The sequence below is a fragment of the Ictalurus punctatus genome, chromosome 27, assembly GCF_001660625.3.
Source record: "Ictalurus punctatus breed USDA103 chromosome 27, Coco_2.0, whole genome shotgun sequence".
In the NCBI taxonomy this organism is placed as follows: Eukaryota; Metazoa; Chordata; class Actinopteri; order Siluriformes; family Ictaluridae; genus Ictalurus; species Ictalurus punctatus.
Window position 1 is genome coordinate 4,620,665 of NC_030442.2, and position 12,070 is coordinate 4,632,734.

Below are 12,070 nucleotides of genomic sequence, written 5' to 3' on the forward strand. Positions count from 1 at the left end.
AGGGGGTGATATACAGTGGAGAATATAGGGGGTGATATACAGTGGAGAATATAGGGGTGATATACAGTGGAGAATATAGCGTGTGATATACAGTGGAGAATATAGGGGGTGATATACAGTGGAGAATATAGGGGGTGATATACAGTGGAGAATATAGGGGTGATATACAGTGGAGAATATAACGTGTGATATACAGTGGAGAATATAGGGGGTGATATACAGTGGAGAATATAGGGGTGATATACAGTGGAGAATATAGCGTGTGATATACAGTGGAGAATATAACGTGTGATATACAGTGTAGAATATAGGGGGTGATATACAGTGTAGAATATAGGGGGTGATATACAGTGTAGAATATAGCGTGTGATATACAGTGGAGAATATAGCGTGTGATATACAGTGGAGAATATAGGGGTGATATACAGTGGAGAATATAGCGTGTGATATACAGTGGAGAATATAGCGTGTGATATACAGTGGAGAATATAGCGTGTGATATACAGTGGAGAATATAGGGGGTGATATACAGTGGAGAATATAGCGTGTGATATACAGTGGAGAATATAGCGTGTGATATACAGTGGAGAATATAGGGGGTGATATACAGTGGAGAATATAGCGTGTGATATACAGTGTAGAATATAGGGGGTGATATACAGTGGAGAATATAGGGGTGATATACAGTGGAGAATATAGGGGGTGATATACAGTGGAGAATATAGCGTGTGATATACAGTGGAGAATATAGCGTGTGATATACAGTGGAGAATATAGCGTGTGATATACAGTGTAGAATATAGGGGGTGATATACAGTGGAGAATATAGGGGTGATATACAGTGGAGAATATAGGGGGTGATATACAGTGGAGAATATAGCGTGTGATATACAGTGGAGAATATAGCGTGTGATATACAGTGGAGAATATAGCGTGTGATATACAGTGTAGAATATAGGGGGTGATATACAGTGGAGAATATAGGGGTGATATACAGTGGAGAATATAGCGTGTGATATACAGTGGAGAATATAGGGGGTGATATACGGTGGAGAATATAGGGGGTGATATACAGTGGAGAATATAGGGGGTGATATACAGTGGAGAATATAGCGTGTGATATACAGTGGAGAATATAGCGTGTGATATACAGTGGAGAATATAGCGTGTGATATACAGTGGAGAATATAGGGGGTGATATACAGTGGAGAATATAGGGGGTGATATACAGTGGAGAATATAGGGGGTGATATACAGTGGAGAATATAGGGGGTGATATACAGTGGAGAATATAGCGTGTGATATACAGTGGAGAATATAGCGTGTGATATACAGTGGAGAATATAGGGGGTGATATACAGTGGAGAATATAGCGTGTGATATACAGTGGAGAATATAGGGGGTGATATACAGTGGAGAATATAGGGGTGATATACGGTGGAGAATATAGCGTGTGATATACAGTGGAGAATATAGCGTGTGATATACAGTGGAGAATATAGCGTGTGATATACAGTGGAGAATATAGGGGTGATATACAGTGGAGAATATAGGGGTGATATACGGTGGAGAATATAGCGTGTGATATACAGTGGAGAATATAGGGGGTGATATACAGTGGAGAATATAATGTGTGATATACAGTGGAGAATATAGGGGTGATATACGGTGGAGAATATAGCGTGTGATATACAGTGGAGAATATAGGGGGTGATATACAGTGGAGAATATAGCGTGTGATATACAGTGGAGAATATAGGGGGTGATATACAGTGGAGAATATAGGGGGTGATATACAGTGGAGAATATAACGTGTGATATACAGTGGAGAATATAGCGTGTGATATACAGTGGAGAATATAGGGGTGATATACAGTGGAGAATATAGGGGGTGATATACAGTGGAGAATATAACGTGTGATATACAGTGTAGAATATAGGGGGTGATATACAGTGTAGAATATAGGGGGTGATATACAGTGTAGAATATAGCGTGTGATATACAGTGGAGAATATAGCGTGTGATATACAGTGGAGAATATAGCGTGTGATATACAGTGGAGAATATAGCGTGTGATATACAGTGTAGAATATAGGGGGTGATATACAGTGGAGAATATAGCGTGTGATATACAGTGTAGAATATAGGGGGTGATATACAGTGGAGAACATAATGTGGAGAATTCTGCATTTTAATGTCATATTGATGCTTTTATACATTAAAATATAGATTATAATATACACAATGTCAGATATTAAACACTAATATACTTTCTTAAACACAATACATCAGTCACTAATGTGATTGGCTGAGAGAAAGAGAAAGGTGTGTTCTGATTGGCTGAGAGAAAGAGTACAGTGTGTTCTCATAGGCTGAGAGAAAGAGAAAGGTGTGTTCTGATTGGCTGAAAGGAAGAGTATGGTGTGTTCTGATTGGCTGAGAGAAAGAGTACAGTGTGTTCTGATTGGCTGAGAGAAAGGGTACAGTGTGTTCTGATTGGCTGAGAGAAAGGGTACAGTGTGTTCTGATTGGCTGAGAGAAAGAGTACAGTGTGTTCTGATTGGCTGAGAGAAAGAGTACAGTGTGTTCTCATAGGCTGAGAGAAAGAGAAAGGTGTGTTCTGATTGGCTGAAAGGAAGAGTATGGTGTGTTCTGATTGGCTGAGAGAAAGAGTACAGTGTGTTCTGATTGGCTGAGAGAAAGAGTACAGTGTGTTCTGATTGGCTGAGAGAAAGAGTACAGTGTGTTCTCATAGGCTGAGAGAAAGAGAAAGGTGTGTTCTGATTGGCTGAAAGGAAGAGTATGGTGTGTTCTGATTGGCTGAGAGAAAGTACAGTGTGTTCTGATTGGCTGAGAGAAAGGGTACAGTGTGTTCTGATTGGCTGAGAGAAAGAGTACAGTGTGTTCTGATTGGCTGAGAGAAAGAGTACAGTGTGTTTAGATTGGCTGAGAGAAAGAGTACAGTGTGCTCTGATTGGCTGAGAGAAAGAGTACAGTGTGCTCTGATTGGCTGAGAGAAAGAGTACAGTGTGCTCTGATTGGCTGAGAGAAAGAGTACAGTGTGATCTGATTGGCTGAGAGAAAGAGTACAGTGTGATCTGATTGGCTGAGAGCAGTGCTACATTTTTAAATTTTTAAATTTTCGAATTTGTGCACATGCTCCGCACCTCCAGGTGTGTATGAAGAGATCCAGGTTGCTGTGGTGGTGATACATGGTGCCATCAGGACCCCGGAAGTCGTTGTAAATGTTTTTGTGGAAGGTTCCAGATGTGGCTGATGTCTCAGCTCGGCGCTCGGAGAGTCACGCTCATTCCCCAGTCGCTCACGTCTGCTCGCACAAACACCCCGACGCAAACACCATCTGCATGAGAGAGTCGCATTAGAACAATTTCGGGAACGAAATGCTCGTTCACGATAAACACGACTCAGGTGCATCATCAGCGTGCTCCTGAGAATAATCCGTTGTACCGTCACTGTGATGGCCGTGATGTGTTTCGTGAATCTTAACCTGACTGGTCGTCTCCGGTCCTAAGGGCTTGATTGACAGCTGGGGCGTGTTTCTTGCAGTTGTCCGTTGTACATGTCAAAGGTAATGAGGTCGTCGTCCTCTCACGCTGCCATGCTGCTGGTGCAGGACGGCGCATAGTGAAGACTCTCACAATCCCACTGACGCACCTGAACCTCGAATACTCGACTCGTGCTCTTATAGAGGACAAACGCCAACCTGTGCTGATTCTCAAAACACCTGCAGGAGGGAGGGACAGGAGAGAAACTAGCACAACTGAATCCTATTAGCATGTAGCACAGCAACACAGTGTGTGTGTGTGTGTGTGTGTGTGTGTGTGTGTGTGTGTGTGTGTGTGTGTGAAATGTCTGTACTACGTTGGAGGTTTGTATACCTGCCATCCAAGGTGAGGATGTGAGGATCAGTGAGAGAGTCACAGGTCTCAGTGAAATCAGTGACAGCGGCGAGTGTGACGACACCACGAGCACACACACCGTCCTTACACACACCTTCACTACACACACCGTCCTTACACACACCTTCACTACACACACCGTCCTTACACACACCTTCACTACACACACCGTCACTACACACACCATCACTACACACACTGTCCTTACACACACCTTCACTACACACACCGTCCTCACACACACCTTCACTACACACACCGTCCTTACACACACCTTCACTACACACACCATCACTACACACACCATCACTACACACACCGTCCTTACACACACCTTCACTACACACACCATCACTACACACACCATCACTACACACACCATCACTACACACACCATCACTACACACACCTTCACTACACACACCGTCCTTACACACACCTTCACTACACACACCATCACTACACACACCATCACTACACACACCGTCCTCACACACACCTTCACTACACACACCGTCCTTACACACACCATCACTACACACACCGTCCTTACACACACCTTCACTACACACACCATCACTACACACACCATCACTACACACACCGTCCTTACACACACCTTCACTACACACACCATCACTACACACACCATCACTACACACACCATCACTACACACACCATCACTACACACACCATCACTACACACACCTTCACTACACACACCATCACTACACACACCATCACTACACACACCATCACTACACACACCATCACTACACACACCTTCACTACACACACCATCACTACACACACCGTCCTTACACACACCGTCACTACACACACCGTCACTACACACACCATCACTACACACACCGTCACTACACACACCGTCACTACACACATGTTCCTCTGTTACAACCCACTATCTCGGGACGGGAAGTGTTGTGTGCTGTGACATTTTGTGTGCAGGTCTGAACTCCCTCCCAGACTTTCCAGCCTGCTATGTTGGAGGTGTTTGTTGTTGTTGTTGTTGTTGTTGTTGTTGTTGTTGTTGTTGTTAGGAGATTGCTTGATTTGTGTGCTTGCCCTTGTGGCTATCACACTCTGTATTTTGACTGCTGTTTTGGTATTTGACTTTGGCCTGGTTTTGACTTTGAGATTGGTTATCCCTCAATCTGTTTTGTATTCTCTTCACTTGTAGATATATATATATATATATATATATATATATATATATATATATATATATATATATATAGTGTGTGTATGTATGTATGTATGTATGTATATGTTCACTCGGTTCACTGGCAGTAGGGGTGTAGCTGCCATTTATTTTGGGAGAGGTTCCTTTTGTCTGTTTCTTGCTTGGGTAGTTAGGGAAGAATATTTGTATTTTCTTTTCTTTCCTTTTAGGTAAACTAGCTAATCATAGAATTCTTTTGCTTTTTTGGTCCACCCTGAAGATACGCCTGGTTGATTATTTGTGCAATTATATATATAAATTGTCTGTTACAATATACCACAACCTTTTTTCACACAACCTTGTTTGCATTTTTATTCCCTTATTTAAAGATCAATCAACTTGAATCCCGAGCTGGTTACTCTGTGCGGCCTAACCTAGACTGATCCGTAAGAGAGAGGGAGAGAGAGAGAGGGAGCTAGAGAGAGAGAGAGAGGGGGGGAGAGAGAGAGAGAGATGGAGCTAGAGAGAGAGAGAGAGAGAGAGAGATGGAGCTAGAGAGAGAGAGAGAGAGAGAGAGAGAGAGGGGGAGAGAGAGAGAGAGAGAGAGATGAGCTAGAGAGAGAGAGGGGGAGAGAGAGAGAGAGAGAGAGGGGGGGAGAGAGAGAGAGAGATGGAGCTAGAGAGAGAGAGGGGGGAGAGAGAGAGAGATGGAGAGAGAGACAGAGAGCGAGAGCGAGAGAGAGACGGAGAGAGAGAGAGAGATGGAGATAGAGAGAGAGACGGGGAGAGAGAGAGGGGGAGAGAGAGAGAGAGACGGGGAGAGAGAGAGGGGGAGAGAGAGAGAGATGGAGATAGAGAGAGAGAGGGGGGAGAGAGAGAGGGGGGAGAGAGAGAGAGAGAGAGATGGAGAGAGAGACAGAGAGAGAGAGCGAGAGAGAGACGGGGAGAGAGAGAGAGGGGGAGAGAGAGAGAGGGGAGGGAGGGGGAGAGAGAGAGAGATGGAGATAGAGAGAGAGACGGGGAGAGAGAGAGAGAGGGGGAGAGAGAGAGAGGGGGGGGAGGGGGGGGGGGAGAGAGGGGGGGGGGAGAGAGAGTGAGACAGAGAGAGAGAGATGGAGAGAGAGACAGAGAGCGAGAGCGAGACAGAGACGGAGAGAGAGAGAGAGAGATGGAGAGAGAGACAGAGAGCGAGAGCAAGAGAGAGATGGAGAGAGAGAGAGAGAGATGGGGAGAGAGACAGAGAGAGAGAGTGAGAGAGAGACGGAGAGAGAGAGAGGGGGGAGAGAGAGAGATGGAGCTAGAGAGAGAGAGGGGGGGGAGAGAGAGAGAGATGGGGAGAGAGAGAGAGAGATGGGGAGAGAGACAGAGAGAGAGAGCGAGAGAGAGACGGAGAGAGAGAGAGAGAGCATTAGCGTCCTGAGAAACTGGGACTAAAGCCAGTGTGAGATCATCATGTCTTTCCCCTCCACACAGCGGTGGGCATCTCCGCCTGAGTGCTTGATGATGAAGCGATGCGGTCCGGGAGACGGCGAGTGATCACAGACGACACTGAATGGCCGTGTTCCGCAGCTCCGCCAAGTCGGAGTCCACACCGCGGTACGGACTGTGCAGCATCTCCGGGGAACACTCAGTGGCTGCAGAGAACAGAAGAGAACAGAACAGAAGATGATTATTGTCCTGTTGCTGCATGAAATGTTGAAATGTTTTATTCCTCTTATTCCACAGCAACTTCCCAACATTACAAAGAACGACATGCCGTACTTTTTATTCGTATATAGTTACGTCTGACGTTGTGCAAAGTCTGCGAAGTTTGTTCCTCTTCTCACTTACGTTACAGCAGCTATAATCAGTCATTCCCTCACCAGCTCTCTCTTCACTCTTCTCTCTCGCAGCTTGTCGTTTAAACGAGGAACCGTGAACAAGCGTAAACTCCTCCGTCCTGAAGATGTGAGAAAACGTAAAGTTACAAGGCACTGGCACTGGAGACTCCTTCCATAAGTGTTACATAAACACCTCCTTACTTTTGAACGATTTAAAAAAAAAAGAAAGAAATGTTTATGCGGAGTGTAAGCTGTACGTTTCCCTGTGAAGGAGCGGTTACTATAGAAACAATAATGTATCAGATCGAGCGTGTTAATATAAACCTGCGCTACTGTCAGAGCCGCCATTGTAGAGGATTAATCAACACCTTCTGACCAATCACCATCCAGAACGATCGAGTATATTTAGCACACAGAATGTCTCTCTGAGTTCTGGGTCTCTCACATCGCTGTTACACCACATTTCAGTATTTATAGAAAGGCTTAAAGAACCTTCGGGCAAAGACGAAAGACAGCGAGAGAGTGAGAGAGAAAGAGAGTGAGAGAGCGAGAGAAAGAGAGTGAGAGAGAGAGAGCGAGAGAATGAGAGTGAGAGAGAGAGAGCTAGAGAAAGAGAGTGAGAGCAAGTACTAGTAGTAGTAGAGAGAGTGAGAGAGCGCGAGCGGCAGAGTGAGAGAGAGTGAGAGAGCGCAAGCGGCAGAGTGAGAGAGAGTGAGAGAGATTGAGAGAGCGCGAGCGGCAGAGTGAGAGAGAGTGAGAGAGAGTGATAGAGAGTGAGAGAGAGTGAGAGAGCGCAAGCGGCAGAGTGAGAGAGAGTGAGAGAGAGTGAGAGAGAGTGAGAGAGAGAGTGAGAGAGTGAGAGAGAGTGAGAGAGTGAGAGAGAGTGAGAGAGCACGAGCGGCAGAGTGAGAGAGAGAGAGAGAGAGTGTGAGAGAGTGAGAGAGTGTGAGAGAGTGAGAGAGAGTGAGAGAGAGAGTGAGAGAGTGAGTGTGAGAGAGTGAAAGAGTGAGAGAGAGTGAGAGAGTGAGAGAGAGTGAGAGAGCACGAGCGGCAGAGTGAGAGAGAGAGAGAGAGAGAGAGTGTGAGAGAGTGAGAGAGTGTGAGAGAGTGAGAGAGAGTGAGAGAGAGAGTGAGAGAGTGAGTGTGAGAGAGTGAGAGAGTGAGAGAGTGAGAGAGAGTGAGAGTGAGAGAGAGAGTGAGAGAGTGAGAGTGAGAGAGTGAGAGAGAGTGAGAGAGAGTGAGAGAGAGTGAGAGAGTGAGAGAGTGAGAGTGAGAGAGAGGTCAGAAGGGAGATGTTGAAGGCTGGCGTGAGGTGTAAAGGTGACCGGTTTAAACCGGTCGGTGTAGTGATATATTATGACCTCGTTGCAGCTCCTTTAGCTTCACGGTGGGAAGGTTGGTGAAATTAGAGGCGTGTGGAAAGCCCCGCGGGTGTTCAGGGACTCGTGCTGTTGAAATTATTTTAATGAATTATTTAGTGCAACCTTTTTCGGCACCGAAATGGCTCATTTGCCCGAGTTGAAAACAAAGACCCGGCTGAGTCAGAGCGCCGAGATCAGCGTTTCAGTAACGCGTCCACTGACAGACAAATCGGTCGAACAGAAACAGTGATGTTCATCAGCAGGTTGTGTTCATCATCATCTCCGTCCCAGCTTACTTTCTCTAATACACATTCCTTCTTCCAGCTACACCGTGTATTTTACATCGGATCTCACAGGAATCCGCCGCACGATTGCCAACCAACCAATCAGATCACAGCTCAGTCACTGAGACGGAGGACAGAGCGCTGTGAGAAAATCAGTGGTGTTAGTACGTGAATATGAGGAACGTTATGATTTATTACGTCTACGTTTACGTCTACGAGAGATAGAGACAGATAGAGACAGAGAGAGATAGAGACAGATAGAGAGAGATAGAGAGAGATAGAGACAGATGGAGAGAGATAGAGACAGATAGAGAGAGACAGATAGAGACAGATAGAGAGAGACAGATAGAGAGTGATAGACACAGATAGAGAAAGATAGAGACAGATAGAGAGAGATAGAGACAGATAGAGACAGATAGAGAGAGATAGAGAGAGATAGAGACAGATAGAGAGAGATAGAGAGAGATAGACACAGAGACAGATAGAGAGAGATAGAGAGAGATAGAGACAGATAGAGACAGATAGAGAGAGATAGACACAGAGACAGATAGAGAGAGATAGAGAGAGATAGATAGAGAGATAGACACAGATAGAGAGAGATAGAGAGAGATAGACACAGATAGAGACAGACAGAGAGAGATAGACACAGATAGAGAGAGATAGAGAGAGATAGAGAGAGCTAGAGAGAGATAGAGACAGATAGAGACAGATAGAGAAAGATAGAGACAGATAGAGACAGATAGAGAGAGATAGACACAGAGACAGATAGAGAGAGATAGAGACAGATAGAGAGAGATAGACACAGATAGAGACAGATAGAGACAGATAGAGACAGATAGAGAGAGATAGAGAAAGATAGAGACAGATAGAGACAGATAGAGAGAGATAGAGAAAGATAGAGACAGATAGAGAGAGATAGACACAGAGACAGAAGAGAGAGATAGAGAGAGACAGATAGAGAGATAGACACAGATAGAGAGAGATAGAGAGAGATAGACACAGATAGAGACAGATAGAGAGAGATAGAGACAGATAGAGAGAGATAGACACAGATAGAGAGAGATAGACACAGATAGAGAGAGATAGAGAGAGATAGAGACAGATAGAGAGAGATAGAGAGAGCTAGAGAGAGATAGAGACAGATAGAGAGAGATAGAGAGAGATAGAGACAGATAGAGAGAGATAGACACAGAGACAGATAGAGAGATAGACACAGATAGAGACAGATAGAGAGAGATAGACACAGATAGAGAGAGATAGAGAGAGATAGACACAGATAGAGAGAGATAGAGAGAGATAGACACAGAGACAGATAGAGAGATAGACACAGATAGAGAGAGATAGAGAGAGATAGACACAGATAGAGACAGATAGAGAGAGATAGACACAGATAGAGAGAGATAGAGAGAGATAGACACAGATAGAGACAGATAGAGAGAGATAGACACAGATAGAGAGAGATAGAGAGAGATAGACACAGAGACAGATAGAGAGATAGACACAGATAGAGAGAGATAGAGAGAGATAGACACAGATAGAGACAGATAGAGAGAGATAGACACAGATAGAGAGAGATAGAGAGAGATAGACACAGATAGAGACAGATAGAGAGAGATAGACACAGATAGAGAGAGATAGAGACAGATAGAGACAGATAGACAGATAGAGAGAGATAGACACAGAGACAGATAGAGAGATAGAGACAGATAGAGAGCAATAGAGAGAGATAGAGACAGATAGAGAGAGATAGAAAGATATAGAGAGAGAGACAGATAGAGAGAGATAGAGACAGATAGAGACAGATAGAGAGAGCTAGAGAGAGATAGAGACAGATAGAGAGAGATAGAGAGAGATAGAGAAAGATAGAGAGAGATAGACACAGAGACAGATAGAGAGAGATGGAGAGAGACAGATAGAGAGATAGACACAGATAGAGACAGATAGAGACAGATAGAGACAGATAGAGAGAGCTAGAGAGAGATAGAGACAGATAGAGAGAGATAGAGAAAGATAGAGACAGATAGAGACAGATAGAGAGAGATAGAGAAAGATAGAGACAGATAGAGAGAGATAGAGAGAGATAGAGAAAGATAGACACAGATAGAGAGAGATAGACACAGATAGAGAGAGATAGAGAGAGATAGACACAGATAGAGAGAGATAGAGAGAGATAGACACAGATAGAGAGAGATAGACACAGATAGAGACAGATAGAGACAGATAGAGAGAGATAGAGACAGATAGAGAGAGATAGAGAGAGATAGAGAGAGATAGAGACAGATAGAGACAGATAGAGACAGATAGACAGATAGAGAGAGATAGACACAGAGACAGATAGTGAGATAGAGACAGATAGAGAGCAATAGAGAGAGATAGAGACAGATAGAGAGAGATAGAAAGAGATAGAGATAGAGAGAGATAGAGACAGACAGAGAGACATAGAGACAGATAGAGAGATACAGACAGATAGAGAGATACAGACAGATAGAGAGATAGAGAGAGATAGAGACAGATAGAGAGAGATAGAGACAGATAGAGACAGATAGAGAGAGAGAGAGAAAGATAGAGAGAGATAGAGAGAGATAGAGAGAGATAGAGACAGATAGAGAGCGATAGAGAGAGATAGAGACAGATAGAGAGAGATAGAGACAGATAGAGAGAGATAGAGAGAGATAGAGAGAGATAGAAAGAGATAGAGAGAGAGAGACAGATAGAGAGAGACAGATAGAGAGAGATAGAGAGAGATAGAGAGAGATAGAGAGAGATAGAGAGAGATAGAGACAGATAGAGAGCGATAGAGAGAGATAGAGACAGATAGAGAGAGATAGAAAGAGATAGAGAGAGAGACAGATAGAGAGAGACAGATAGAGAGAGATAGAAAGAAATAGAGATAGAGAGAGATAGAGACAGATAGAGAGAGATAGAAAGAAATAGAGATAGAGACAGATAGAGAGAGAGAGAGACAGATAGAGAGAGACAGAAAGAGATAGAGAGCGATAGAGATAGAGACAGATAGAGAGAGACAGAAAGAGACAGAGACAGATAGAGAGAGATAGAGAGAGATAGAGAGAGACAGAAAGAGATAGAGAGAGATAGAGACAGATAGAGACAGAGACAGATAGAGAGAGACAGAAAGAGATAGAGAGAGATAGAGACAGATAGAGAGAGATAGAGACAGATAGAGAGAAACAGAAAGAGATAGAGAGAGATAGAGACAGATAGAGAGAGATAGAGAGAGACAGAGAGACAGAAAGAGATGATAGAGAGAGATAGAGAGAGATAGAGAGAGATAGAGAGAGACAGAAAGAGATAGAGAGAGATAGAGACAGATAGAGACAGAGACAGATAGAGAGAGATAGAGAGAGACAGAGAGACAGAAAGAGATAGAGAGAGATAGAGAGAGATAGAGAGAGACAGAAAGAGATAGAGAGAGATAGAGAGAGACAGAAAGAGATAGAGAGAGACAGAAAGAGATAGAGAGAGATAGAGAGAGACAGAAA

At 44.2% G+C, this 12,070-nt stretch overlaps 1 protein-coding gene across 1 annotated transcript; it reads right to left on the bottom strand.

Moving 5' to 3' along the window:
• Positions 1-3,174: 3,174 nt before the first annotated feature.
• On the bottom strand, positions 3,175-4,617 carry LOC128629284 (keratin-associated protein 4-6). The gene is made up of 2 exons (XM_053676656.1): positions 3,510-4,617; positions 3,175-3,362 (listed from the first exon to the last, which is right to left on the bottom strand). Exon 1 carries the CDS (start codon positions 4,601-4,603, stop codon positions 3,611-3,613), a length of 993 nt encoding a protein of 330 aa, XP_053532631.1. The 5' UTR covers positions 4,604-4,617; the 3' UTR covers positions 3,175-3,362; positions 3,510-3,610.
• Between the last annotated feature and the right edge of the window lie 7,453 nt (positions 4,618-12,070).